At 37.2% G+C, this 14,497-nt stretch overlaps 1 protein-coding gene across 4 annotated transcripts; it reads left to right on the top strand.

Moving 5' to 3' along the window:
- Nucleotides 1–856: 856 nt before the first annotated feature.
- Nucleotides 857–14,461, top strand: LOC102217762 (caytaxin). 4 transcript variants are annotated; one of them, XM_023340154.1, is made up of 13 exons: nt 857–1,484; nt 3,406–3,505; nt 6,540–6,598; nt 6,689–6,937; nt 7,862–8,035; nt 8,132–8,234; nt 8,322–8,453; nt 8,815–8,901; nt 9,940–10,038; nt 10,229–10,264; nt 10,473–10,541; nt 10,666–10,724; nt 12,040–14,461. In XM_023340154.1, exons 2-12 carry the CDS (start codon nt 3,429–3,431, stop codon nt 10,691–10,693), a joined length of 1,113 nt encoding a protein of 370 aa, XP_023195922.1. In that variant the 5' UTR covers nt 857–1,484; nt 3,406–3,428; the 3' UTR covers nt 10,694–10,724; nt 12,040–14,461. The 4 variants fall into 4 exon arrangements, with proteins under 4 accessions (XP_023195922.1, XP_005800578.1, XP_014324823.1 ...); XM_005800521.2 differs by having other exon boundaries at nt 858–1,484; nt 11,863–14,461; XM_014469337.2 differs by having other exon boundaries at nt 858–1,484; nt 10,666–14,461.
- The last annotated feature ends 36 nt before the right edge of the window (nt 14,462–14,497 follow it).

Genomic DNA, 14,497 nt, shown 5'->3' with positions numbered 1-14,497 from the left:
GGTAAACACATTACAGAGACATAAATACGGATAACTTAAAGAAAAAAATAATTAGCAAGTGGTTTTAAAAGATTATTTTCGACGTTTAAGTGCTCTTCCACTGGTAATTGAGCAAAGACGGAAGTACTTGGAAGTGCACTTGCCCCAGTTGGTAAATCTGAACGGAATAAATACGGTAAATTGTTTTGGTTTATTATTATTTATTTATTTATTTTTTATTTATTCATACAAGTAGTATTCTTAGAATACGAATGAGCTAAAAATAAAAATCAGTTTCATGTTCATTATTTTGTTTTTTTTTAGCATTTATATTCTGCATTCTTTCATAGAAAATGCTTAATAATAATAATAATAATAATAATAATAATAATAATAATAATAATAGTTGTTGTTGTTTTTGTCACTATTTGACATATAACATGTCATGTCAATCCACAAAGACGAAAAGGGAAGCTATGTATTATGATTACGAATATCATAATCATAATAATTGTTATTATTTGACATATGACATGTCATGTCAATCCACAAAGATAAAAGGTAAAAAGCACTGCTAATCATTATGACTATGGTTATGATTATTTGGTAATAACATGTCATCAGAGATGTTTTGTTCATTTCAATTTACTATGAAACAGCATATAATGAAAAAAGGGAAGACACTACCTCTTCTACATTTTTTCCCAAATTCAAAATGGAAAAGTCACTATGCGGGACAACTGGAGCTGTGAGATGATTGGCTGGCTGAAAGTGAGGTAATGTACTGCATACTTCATGTTATATGAAGAACCGTGGTGTGCCGTGTGAAAGAGATTGGGGCAAGGAGACAGGAAGGGAGGGGAAAGGGTTTGGGTAGCGAGAGAGAGAGATGCTGTTGCCAGGGAACAGCAGCCACATAGAGGACGACAGAAAACAACTGCAGGATTATCCAGCAGAGTAAAGGATACGGAGACCAAAGCTCATTTCCCCCAAGTTACTGTAGGAACAATTACACTGGTGCCGTGGAGGATTTTATTTAAAGGGAAACGATTTGGAACTGATAAAAATTGTGAGGTTGTACATGAATACACATGAGGACAAAAATGGAAGCTAGAGAGAACGACCATGGTGCCAGAGCAGATGCATTCCCATTAAAGGAATTTTGTGTCTTGGTGGGTTGAGAAGCGGGCTGTGGGCTCATTCGTCACGGCCAATCTCTCTCCAACAAAGGTGGCCGGAGCAGGAGGAGAGGAGGGGTGATCCACAACAGAGGTCTCCCCTGTCTTCAGACACCTGCTGCCTGCTAATTGCTGACACTTAGGACACTGTAGGACTGTGTCTACTTTGCATGAGTGTATATGCATATAAATTAATGAAAGACAGACTGACCCATGCTTCTCAGTTGATATGGGAGATTCTTGCCTGAAATCCTTGCATCTGTGACCAAGGAGGAAAAAGACACTCAGACATAGACCTGAGGGAGATTTGGATCTCTCACCGTTCATGTGAGTAAACACATTACTCAAATACACACGCTTTATTTAACATTTTTAAATTCTGCTTGCTGCACAGGTCAGACTTCTGGTACTGATAATACAGATAGTAGATTGTTTTATTAATATCTAAAATTATTTAAATATTTATTTTCATGGGATGTTCGGTTTGGGGTGACCTACAAAGGGAGTGGAGCCATTTTATTGTAAAGTTGATGCATAGCAACTATGATTGTATTGAATTTTGATGAAAGAAATGACTGAAGTGTTGCATCTTTAACTAACACATACATTTTGTGCATAATTGTACAAGCAAACATTTTTTTCATTGTCTTAAGATCAACATCAATTTATATTCACTGTGTTTCTTAAATAGTCAATATGATTAAATATTATATCTATGTTACTTCCAAATGTGATTTAATGGTGCATCCTATAATTTTGCTTCATTCTTCATGATTATAGATCTGTGGAGATCCAGATTACCTTTATTCACAAGTACTGGTGCCAAAAACACCATGATCATATTCATATTAAAAATGCATATCCAACCTTACTGTGTATTTTTGAGAAGTGTCTTTGTTATGTTTTTTTTAATGTATATTGGTGTTGTGGGTTTTTTTTTTTTTTACACATTTAAAGGGATGCCGATCTCTCTTGTAGATTGAATCCTATATGTTGCAATTTCCTTGACTAACATTAGTGTAATGAACCATTGAGGGGAATGCACTCATCTGCTCTGGTCAGCTCATGGTACAGTTCCTACATCTGCTTTATGTCTTTGCTAAACTTCACGACACTCAAGCTCTCTGTTCCTAAATATTACCTTGACTGAGGATTTTAAAATGATCTGCCGAACTGCAGAAACTCCTCAGAAATAATGGATTTAAAATCAAGAGAACATAATATTATTTAGCTCCAGTGCACCCAGAAAATGCGTTAAAAGGTCATTAGTAAGCAGTGCTTTAAAAACTATCCAGTGATGTATGTTTTACATTAAATTAAACTGACCTGACAATAAATAAACTGTGGAAAAGAAAGTGTGCATTTATTGCTGGATTTTACAGAACACCACAACGAAGGGAAATAAAATAACTAATTCAGCCTTTTTTATAATTGGGTTGATGAGATGACAAGAGGTGCAAGAATGAAACTGGTATTAGTAAACACTACAGCAGATGAGTCACTTTTGATGGATTTTGACACAGAGTCAGGAGCATTTGATTTTTCATTCCAATCTGTGGCAATATTTCTCTGTGTTTAATTGTTGCAACATTTTCCCCAAATCCATTAACACAAGGTTAGATAACTTCCACCAGGTATACAGACTGGTTTTGCATAGAAGTCTGGTGTGTCACTTTCATATTTCTTGATATCATTGTTGGATTTAATAAATTCAAAGCAGTAGAAGACTTATTGTTGTCATCGCCTATTGTGCAGTCAGTTATCAGTCTCCGTATTTCCCCTTGTATTTCATCAGAATGTCACATATTTTTTTAGTGGACGGATGAATGAATGTTATTTCTGTAGTATAAAGCCTCCAGTGTTAATGGAGATCAAAAGGTAGAAGTGTGGAAGGATTAGGGAGCGAAGAAGGAGGATTAAGCCAGAACATGGTGCTCCACACTGGCCTCTTAAATTCCACATTGAAGGAAATTTGTCCGTAATGTTTGACTTTGAGGGGAGCTGAGCCCAGAAAACGGGCTCTTTCTCAGTCTGTCACATGGGTCTCACATGCGCTTCTGTGGGCAAGGGTTTGAAAACCATGTGATCTGTAATGGTTTCAGTCTTTAAATTGTACTGAAAGAGAGTTAATTATTTGATCAAAATCCCTCCTTTAGGACAAGATGTTACTCTAGCCTAGCAGTAATTTTTATCTTAACATGAAACATAAATGTTGTTGATTAATAGACATTTTTCCACACTTGTCCAGATCCGTGTTCTTCCCTCTGAGGGATGGGCACAACGGAAGCAACTCTACGAATGGAGCACATGGAAGTAAAAGACGAGTGGCAGGATGAAGACTTCCCCAGGTTAGATCCTTGTACCTACTATTTAGTATTATTTCATAAAACTTATACTGATGTGAGAAATATGCACAAAGATTTACATTGACAGATTCAAGCTATGTAACAATATTTTATTTCAAGATGAACATGTCTGGACAATATGTAAATATCTATCATAATTTTTGCAAGCATACTCTTTTTAAAAAAAGAAAAAAAATTTACTTTGCTTGTGTAGATTTAGCTGTCTTGTGTCCAGTTATATTTAGTGATCCATAAGTGACTTGAAATGGGGTTCAAATCCCTCTAACTGCTTCCCTCACATTTTCACATGTTGAAACTACAAACTTTAATGTATTTTATTGCCATTTTATGAGACAAAGCAATGCAACTCAATTTTGAGGTAAAAACCTTTTTCCAAATACAAATTTAAAATGTGTGGCATGCATTTGTATTTAAACCCCCTTTCCCTGATACCGTTATACAAAATAACCAAATGCTCTGCCAAGTTATTCAACTCATAAATTGAGTCTACATGTAATTTAACCTCAGTTTGAACACTGCTGCTCTGTGAAGGCTCTACAGTTTTGTGGGAGAACATTAGAAAACAAACAGCATCATAAACACAGCAGAGAGTTTAGAAATAAAACTTTAGACAACAGTAAATCAATTAGAGTATAAAACAATATTTGAAGCTTTGAACATCTTCCAAAACATCCATAAAACGGGAAAGGTATGGCAAAACTGCAACCTTACCAAGACAAAGTCATCCACCTGAACTAAAAAGCTGGGCTTGGAGAACTTGAATGAGACAAGCTGCAAGACTCCCTTGGTAACTCTGGAGGAGCTGTGGAGAAGTACTGCTCAATAGCTGGGAGAATCTATTGGTCTTGCACTCTACAAATCTGTCTTACAGTAGATGAATAGGAAGGGAGAAAGGTGGAGGGAATTATTTCAAGGGAAAAAAGGAAATAAGAGTAGAAAATAGTGAAAGTGCAGTTTTCTTTATGGGATGTTACAAAGGAGTGTATAAAGCAAAGATATACAGTTATATCCTCAAGACATAAATGATCCAACAGCAAAGAGTCTTTTGTAATTTCCTGCTAGCTACAATAACATAAAAGTAGAAAAGAAATGGTTAGTCGTTGTGTGCAGGCTGGAATGCGGAGCTTGTTGGGAGAAAATGAAGTAGCAAGATTTCTGTGGTGGAAATCAATCCTGGGCTTCCTACTCCTCCCTCCTTCCTTATTCCTCATCAAATAGGAAGGCAGGAAGCAGGGGAGCAGGTGCAGCTCCGTCTGTAAATGGTCTGAGCCTACGTCATGTGATGCATCAGCAGTGAATGATCAACAACACCACCCTAGGAAAATGGTTGCAGCTTTTGGCCAGAGATACAGGCATTGACAGCAGTTAGATAGCACAGATAGATGCTCTGCTTTAATATTTTTTTTCCCCACAAGCTGGTCGGAAGGGGAATGAGCAAGCGAACCTAATATAGATGTTTGTGAGGTCAAAAAGCTTAACTGAATCAGCTCTGACAAAAGCTGCATCGTTCTCTCTCCTGCAGGTAAGCTTCATTTGTTATTTGAGTTCATATACTGGTGATGATGCAGCCACGAAGATGAAGAAAAGATAAGATTGTTCCTCTTGTTAAAAATTATAAAATATCCTGGAGTGAGCCCTCATTTGTGCAGAAAGGCTTTATTTTGGACAAAGGAGGCATTGCACCAGTAATCGCTGCATGAGTCCTCAGGGAGTATGGAGTCAGCCTCAAGCCTGCTTCTCTGAACTGCAGTCTGTGTGTTTTGGGCTTGTGGGAACCACATGCAGTCACACAATGTACATAAGAACTGTTTTTTTATGACAGTGCACTAAAATCAAATCTGTAGAACAGCCCAGCAGGTATTATAAAAACACATTTTTATGCTGCCCCTTGCAAAACAAAACTTTTTCACGTGTTGTCATGTTATAGCCATAAAGCCTAATTTTTATTTTTATTGAGATCTGAAATAACTGACCAACACAAGGTAGTATGTAATTGTGAAAATGAAGGAAGAATATATGTGGTTTTCAAAAGTATTTGCAAATAAAAATATGATGAATGTGAAGTTTATTTGTTTTCTGCCCTTCTGAGTCAAAAGCTTCAAAGAGGAACCTGCTTGTATTGCATTACACCTACAAGTTATGTCCACTAACTTAATACATCTACACTCTAACATTTTTTTCCATTCTTTATAAAATTCCTCAGATTGTATGGTAAAGTATCCATCAACAGCAAGTCTTACCACAGGTTCCTAATTGAATTTAGCTCTGGCTACATATTGCTGATGTTCTGCTGGAGGAACAGATGCATTTATGGTGTGATTAAATCACAAATTATTTGAGTTCTGAATTAATTTGGTTAAATTAGATTGTGTTTTGGGTTACCCCCCTAAAAGTGGCTGAATACAAAGGCAGGCAACATTTTTCGAACATTTATTTGTTGATAAAGTATTAAGACAGCCATGGATCCATTAACATTTGATTTGCAGCGTTATGCGCTACTTTGCTTTCATCTGTTGTATAAAAATCCCAATGGTATGCATAAAAGCTTGTGGTTTTAGTTTGACAAAATATGAGAAAGTACTTTTCCAAAACAGGAAAAGTTTGCATTATTTTGCTTGTTTAATACCAACGGTAGGCATGTGCAACAAAAAGAAGCAGATTTTAAAATGAGGTGCTTCTCTGTTTTTACAGTAAATATCTTGAAGGGAAATAAAGATGGGCCCTTTTTGTATGCAAAGATATTTTTTTCATCTTCCCTTTCTTATCTTCTTTACCTCTACTCCCTCTCTTTTGTCCTCTGAAGTCCATGGCAGCTCTGTAATCTTCTAGTCTCCAAAGCAAGACTTTAATAAGCACTTTTGCCCGTCTGCTTACTCCTCTTTTCCCAGATTAGCAGCAAGATCCCCACTTTGACTAGTTCATTAAACATCACTTTAAGCACAACAGTTCCTGCTATAATGAGTCCTGTTATATAACACTGGTGTGCCAAACTTAATAAGGCCTGTTTTCCCTCCAGGCCTCTTCCAGAGTACGAAGATATGGACCCCTCCTGTGGACTCACAGACAACAGAGTCTGTAAGTACAGAACTATCACTGGCTAATATTGATGTAATACTGCTTGAATCTGTCATAAAAGGAGTCTTGCTTTTTAATTTATTGCTGAAGCTCCTCCTAATTCCTTACACATGAGCCCACCTGGAGGAGGAGGTGGCGTGGGTTCGTCTCACCGAAAACGCCGCACCCTGGTGGCCCCTGAGATGAATCTGTCTTTGGATCAAAGTGAAGGTTCTCTGCTATCAGATGATTTCCTGGACACCCCAGATGACCTGGACATCAATGTCGATGACATTGATACGCCAGATGAAACAGATTCACTGGAGTTCATTACCAACGGCAATGACCTTGAGTGGGAAGGTAGGTAGTAAATTTATACAGTTTTTAATCAGAAAAAGAAAGGTCAATGATTTAGAAAACAAAGCTACATCTTTTCAGAAAATTATCTCCATATTGTGAGCTACGTTTTGCAACCAATTGCTCTAAAAACTAAATCCTTTCAAAGTGAACAAATGAAAGGCATCTTGTTATATCAGCTGACTTCTTGATCAAAAACCCTGGACCTACCATTCTGGAGTCAGATATGATTAATAAAGAGGCTCTAAATCTTTGTCTAAATTGATATGCTACAAATTTAAAGCCGCTACCCACACCTTTCAGCAAAAGCACACCTAGAGAACATGTTATAGTGAGTTTTTAAAAAATTATTCAATCTACAACTACACTCCTAAAAATTACCTTCCATGTACATATTCTTCTGGTGACTGCGCAAACACAAGGCAACTAAGCAAATTTTATTTTGAGTCCATCTATTTGTACTTTTCATGTTTTTCCTCTTTATTTCCATGATTTTAGTCTAATTTTATGTCCATGGCAAAATCTGCCATCAGCAATTGTGTTTATTAATGGAAGCTGATCATCTCAGGTTCTGTATTTCATCAACCCAAATGCATACAAATTTTTTCAGAACATTTGTAAGCTTTCTGAAAAGCTTAGTTTTTGTTGAAATCCTGCACAAAAAATCTCCACATAACTACCCCATTGTGTTTTGGTTGTCACTGTTCATTCTGTTAGAATGAAAAAAAAAAGACAAATTCTTTAAGGCTTCTACATGTGCTCACTTTTTGTGCTCATGTGAATTTAAAGTAAATATCCTTTTGTTTTAAGAGCTGGGTCATCCTAAATTGTCTGGTATCCAAAGAGCCAAATAAAAGGGACATAATGCTTCAGATTTCTACTTTGGCCAAAGCAATTCACTCAAACCCCAGACTGTCTCCTGTCCAGATGACACGCCGGTGGCTTCAGCCAAGGCGGGTCCGGGTGGAGGCTCCGGAGCGCCGGCTGAGGATGGGAATGCAAACAATGGGCGACTGTGGAGAACTGTGATTATCGGAGAACAGGAGCACCGTATCGATATGCAGATCATCAAACCGTACCTCCGGGTCATCACACACGGAGGTCAGTGTCAGCTGGACAATGTTTGGACATTTGATTTAAAGATATTATGTCTACTTCAGAAAACTCAGAAGATTTATTCTTTGCTTCTCTCATCAGGTTATTATGGAGAAGGCCTCAATGCCATCATTGTGTTCTCTGCTTGTTACCTGCCTGACAGCAGCTGTCCAGACTACCACTATATCATGGAAAACCTCTTTCTGTACGTTTGTTCGTTAGATCAGATCAGATTTTTTTAATATTGTAAATTTGTAAGCATAAAGTAAATTCTCACCCCTTCCACCTGCAGATATGTGGTCAGCAGTCTTGAGATGCTGGTGGCCGAAGACTACTTGATCATTTACATGAATGGAGCCACCCCTCGGAGTAAGATGCCTGGAATCAGCTGGCTGAAAAAATGCTACCAAATGATTGACAGAAGGTAAGTAAATGAGAAATATAGTAAAAAGACTAACACTCTGTAGTGACTCGGATTTTTAATTCTTATTCTGAAAGCTGCATTAGGGATGCTCTGCTCTTTAAAACCAATGATTTTTTCCCCCAAGGTCAGAGAGAAATGTGTGATGCTGATAATGACACATTTGACAGAGAGCAATAGAAGCTGTCATGCTGTCCATCAATAAGCTGAAGGTGACTCACAGCTGCATTTAGAACAGGAAGGGGTTGGAAAACCAGTTATTAGCGTTCAGTGTCTTCTGTGTCTACTAGTTTTGGTTGAATGTTCACTTCTATTTGGAAAACACAACCTTTAATTCACTCTGTTTTAATTTTTACAATGGCAGGTTGAGGAAGAACCTCAAGTCTCTGGTCATCGCTCATCCTACATGGTTTATACGCACAGTTTTGGCGATATCCAGGCCTTTCATCAGGTAACAGCAACAAGGCAATCTCTGAATACCTCCATCCTGAAAGACAACAATGGGCTTATTTATATCATCAGTGCTCAATCGAAGGATTATTTGAGGTTCAGAAAATCCTGCAGTGTCTCCCTTTGCTAGGGGTGTCATTTTTCACCCTGCAGCTTTAAGCATTCAGTATTTGTGTGTTTGGAAGCTTGCAAACTTCAGGCTGCTCGGTGGATAGGACATCCTCCTGTGGATGACATCCTCCAGGTTGAGGTGTTGCCACACCTCATCCTCTATCTAATGTGTTGATGTTCTTCTCTATACCTACTGGCAGGTCTAGCACATGCTGCTCTGGGCGAGTTTCTTCTTTTTCATTTAGTATTTCAAAAATAGAAAATAAACCCCAAACGAAATTTTGACCAGTCTAAGTATTGATTTTGAACTATAGATTATCAAATACTTGTTCTCCATCTTGATTATGTTAAACAAATTAACATCACATAGGATACAGGTTGCTGGATCCTCTTTGGAAACCTTCAGTGCATGTCAGGCTATTTCGACCTCCATATTTTTTCCATTTTCTTTTTTAAGACCCCAGTACAAGCACCTGTAATTTATTGTTCGGCCAAAAATGTTGAGCATATTATACAGGGGTGCTTTATGGTTTGATGTGGACATAAAATATGTTTTTGATGTTGTTCTGCATCAATTGAGATTCATTTACACAAGCTGATGAATATGTGGATTTATCTTAAATACTAGAAGGTTAGGTTCAGGTTGTTATAAGGGAGAAGCATCAACTAGTCAGCAAATTCACACACTAACTTTAAGTGTCAGTGTGTGGATTCGATTTAGTTTCAATCAAAGCTTGATTGAAACTAAGTCGAGCTTTAATTCTGATTTAATTCTGATTTAGTTCTGAAGCTAGACCAAATTAAAACCAACTTAGGGACTATCAGGATAAATAAAAGTGATCCAATACAAAAACACAAGTGGTAAGTAATGTGTCATATTGCTGTTATTTGCTGTAACTCTTCTGTTTCCTTCTGTCACTTTCCGCAGTGTGAAGTTTATGAATAAGATCCAGTACGTCCACAATTTGGATGAACTTGCAGAGATTGTTCCCATGGAGCACGTCCATGTTCCCGAGTGTGTGATGCAGTAAGTACATATGACCACTAGATGGAGGTGAAGGAAAACAAACAGCAGTCACTGCAGCTGTAAAATAATGATTAATGTAAATGTACAATACCTAAAAGAAACTCCCCGCTGATCTGTTTAAATAATAGGTTTAATAGGCTTACTCCTATTCTTAGATTTAAAGGTTGTAACTGTGCTCTACTTGTTTCAGATATGATGAAGAAAGGATTAAAGCCCGAAGGGAAAGGTAAAAATGCAGATTTATTTTATGTGATTTAAATAACAACACAATAACCCTCATGCATGATAATCAAACTTGATAGCATTCAAACCTTTGCTTAAGGGTTTTACTTTAATGTATCTGTTGCATACAATTGTCTCTGGATTCTTACAAAAGTGGGCACCATGAGAAATGCTTATAAAAGCTGTTTCTATGTGTTCGTGTGGACGAGCAGGATGGAGCAGGAGCGGCGACAGCAAGAGCAGCAGTCAGTCCCACAGGGGCCAATTAAAAACTCTGTGAGGTACAGGACCATAAGCTTCTGAATCCTGGCATATGTTACAATGTGGATACACATCTGGCTCAGGTTTATGGTGCATTGCCCTGCTTTTAGAAGTTCTCACTGTCTTTGTTTTTCTATTTTTCAGGCCAAAATCAATGATTGTGGAGCAATGATTATGAGAAGGACAAGACCTTGAATGTGCAGGTAAAGTGAGGCCCATGTTGTTTTTTCTATTTTAGTCACAAGATGACCCTGTTCTGTAATGAGTTTATCACATACATTTCCACTCAAATATTAAACTCCAGCCTGCGGATTGCACTTTACAGCTACGCACTACAGCAACCTGTATGTATGTATGTATACCTTCAAGGTATGCATACCTTGAAGGTATACATAGTGGTAGCAATGTTATGCTGTGGGGATAATTTTCCTTAGCAGGGATGGTGTTCATGGATCAATGCTAATATAACACACCACAGGAGCATTTCACTGGCTCAGACTGGCTTCAGACAGTTTGAACTGGTTTTAACCAGCAGCCTGAGAGATAGACTGTAAACAAAACAGCAAGATGCAACTTTCAAAATGTCATACAAAGACGAATGAGTAGTGTCAAAATGTTGCCAAAGAAAATGATTCATTTTCAAACAAAATCTACTATTCTATGCAGAGACTGGTGAACAGTAAGCTGTAACAGAATGAAACAAATCATGCACAATTCTTCAGCCCTGTCTCCACCAATAAAAAAATTATTGGGATAGTTTTAAAGCTTCAACTAGCTGTTATTTTACCTCAAACAATAAGTGATCTTTGATCCCGAGAACTGTGACAGCCAGTAATGCAACCAACAAAGAGCCACTGCTGTCCTAAACACAGTAATAGCCTGAGCCATTATGTTTTATTGTTCCCTGTTTCTTTAAATGTTGCAAAGCTTTGAAAATGAAAAGCCTTCCCCACCCAACAAATCCACAGACCTCAGCACTGCATAAAAACACACAAAAGCCCAAGCATTACCATTGTTACCACCATGACAGCATATTTTTGCTGTTGGAGAGTCCTGCACAGGCTTCAGCAAAAATGTCCTGTTTATTATGGAGAACCAATATTGACATAAAAATCCACTTTAACTTCATACCAGGATATGTAAGGCTTGCAATTACTCCCTCATCTGTATTTTGTCATTTGTACAGTCAGACTTGTTTTGTTATTTTTTTTATAAAGATGAAATAAATAGATTAATGGAGTCAATTATTGCTTATTTCTTGCATGGAAAGGATCACGCAGATTTTGCATACATCTTTAAAATCTGTGTTTTACTTTCCAACATTTGTTTGTGTGCATACAGGGGGTGACAGAGAGAGATGTCTAGCAAGTTGACACTTCCTCCCTTATTTTATGCATAACCAGCTGATTTCTCATGTTGTTCCCCAGTCAAAAGGAGAACAACTCTGTCATATGATTTTCAAAGTGGGATACTTTCCGGGTTGAAAATGTAAAACAACAAGTGGCTGTTCTGTTACAGAAGCTGTTTTCATTGGAAGTTGTCGCTGCCTGTTGCAGGACCTGATTTGGGATTCATATTGAATTATTGGACCATGATGAAGCATTTAATTGACTTTGTTATTTTTTCAGTGATGTAATTTATGTTAAGAAAGATGATCACTCTCTCTGACTTAATAATAAAGCATAAATCAGAGTAACTGAAAAAATGCACTTTTTAAAGCTCAAAATGTAGAGTGCTTCTACAACTTCAGTGGCAAAATTTGAACATTTTTAAGATGCAATGTGTTGGGAAGAAAGATTTTATGTGAGAGCACCACTAAAACAAACTGCTCTCTCTTGCTGCAGGTTTTTGAAGATATAATTGTGTCATATGTAGCAAAGTGAAAGATGCCTTCATCTCTCTTTCTTTTTACCTCGTAGCTGCTGTATCTTTAAGGCCTTTCCAAGCTCTGTCTTAATTGTTCTGGTATTTTTAAAAATCCAAATACACTAACATTTCTTTATGTCAGTCTTTTCTCTTTCTGGCCTCAGTTGCTATGTGAACTATTACTTGTAGTGTATTGTGTACTATGATGTGCCTGCATTGTACTGATAACTACACATCAGCATTTTCTAATCTAGAAAATCCACATTTGAAAAAGATCTATAAGACAAATTAACAGTACCATAGTTAGTTTGTAGGTGAGAGCAAACTGCAGACAGCAGACAGGGCAAACCTTGAAGTAAAATTTTCACTTTGCTTCCTTCCACATTCATGTTTTTATAGACTGAACAGATACTAACAAAATACATGCACAGATTCCACTTTAGATTGGACATGGGAAATAAAATACATCAAATTTCTTTCTAATGCATTTCTTTTAAGATGCCAGTTTTCTGCTTAGACTTAAAAACACTATGTTGCAAAAAGTATTTGCTCACCTCCGTTTGCAGACATTTGAAATTGTCTTCCTATTCCTAATCCATGGGGTTTAAAATGATTTCAGAGCACCCTTTGCATCTGTAGCAGCTTCAGATCATCTGGGAAGACTTTACACAAGGTTTAGATATGATTTTAAGGTATTTTAGACCATTCTTCCCATATTGCATTGCTGAAGTCAAACACTACTTTTGGAGAATACCTGGCTTAATTTATATCAGAGCTGTTCTGCTGGGTTGAGTGGATTCATAACTCCAAAGCACAGGTCTTCACTGCTCTAGAGTCTGGTGTTGGCTTGCTTCACACCACCACTACTGAGGTTTTTCATCATCTTTGGTTCTGTAACACATGGGTGCAGCTGATTGTTCATGGAGACCCACTTCACAAAGCTCTCTAAATGAGGTTTTTGAGCTAATCTTTAGGCCACATGATATTTGGAGGTCTGTAGTGACTGTCTCTGCAGAAACTATGACCTTCAGCGTCTGCTATCCCCTCTCTTTGATTACAAGACTTGCCACATCATGGCCATTTTTGTATAACACCAATAACAGCTGACTGATGAGTATTTAGTAGAGAGAAAATATCACACTCGGATTGACTGTACACCTTGAAGCGACCTATTCTTTCACAAATGTTGAAAGAAGCAGTCTGCAGGCCTGGGTCCGGGATTGTGTTCACCTGTGGCTGTAAAAGTGGCTGAATCACCCAACTGCAAGGATTTGATGGGGTGAGCAAACTCTATTTGCAATATTTTGTATTTGTATTTAATCTTAGATAAGTAAGACTTATTCAGCTTGGATTTTGCCCATTTGGAGAGTATCAACTTCAACTTGTTTTAATTAAAAGCAGAGATAATGAAACAAGATTAAACAATTAGAAAATCCATTTTATTGTTATGTTTCCTGTGTTCACAGTCTCTTTAAATAGGGGATGAGAACATTGCAACCACATGCCTGGCAACGTTTGTGTTTTTGATGTTGATTTGCACTACTGCGTTTGGTTCCTTACAGAATGTTACTGTTTTATGTTCAATGTCTGTTTTTTAATCGCGTTGTAAACATAACCCATGTATTTAGGCATGTTGCATAAAGTAAACAGTTTTTAAAAAATTCAGTTCACATTCTGTTAACTTTTTTAACCAGGAATTCTGCATAAAGGGTTAACTTTTTCTATGTATCATGTTTTCACATTGTTTCCAAATAGGCTGGTTTTGTGGCTGAACAGAGTGCCTGTTGAACTCGAATGAAATCTAAATAGATACCAGAATGTAAGGTGAAGCATTTTGAATTTTCTTTTTTATTTATGATGTACCAATGCCATGAGAAATGCTGTCATAAACCTGCCCTATAGTTCTTCTGAAATAAAAATCCTAATTTTCACTGTAAAAGCACAAAACAAACACATGTCTATCATTTTACTGTAAATTGTTTGCTCAGATTAAAATGATCATGTGAACTCTCACTTGTCATGGTCTAAAACTGGCTGTAAATATGGCAAAAATAAAAATAAATCCTTCAAGGTTCTGGCTTGTTTTTGTTTGTAAAATGCTCTCATCCGT

The sequence above is a fragment of the Xiphophorus maculatus genome, chromosome 9, assembly GCF_002775205.1.
Source record: "Xiphophorus maculatus strain JP 163 A chromosome 9, X_maculatus-5.0-male, whole genome shotgun sequence".
NCBI lineage: Eukaryota > Metazoa > Chordata > Actinopteri > Cyprinodontiformes > Poeciliidae > Xiphophorus > Xiphophorus maculatus.
The sequence above is the reverse complement of the archived record's forward strand: the minus strand, read 5'-3'. Positions and strand labels throughout refer to the sequence as shown.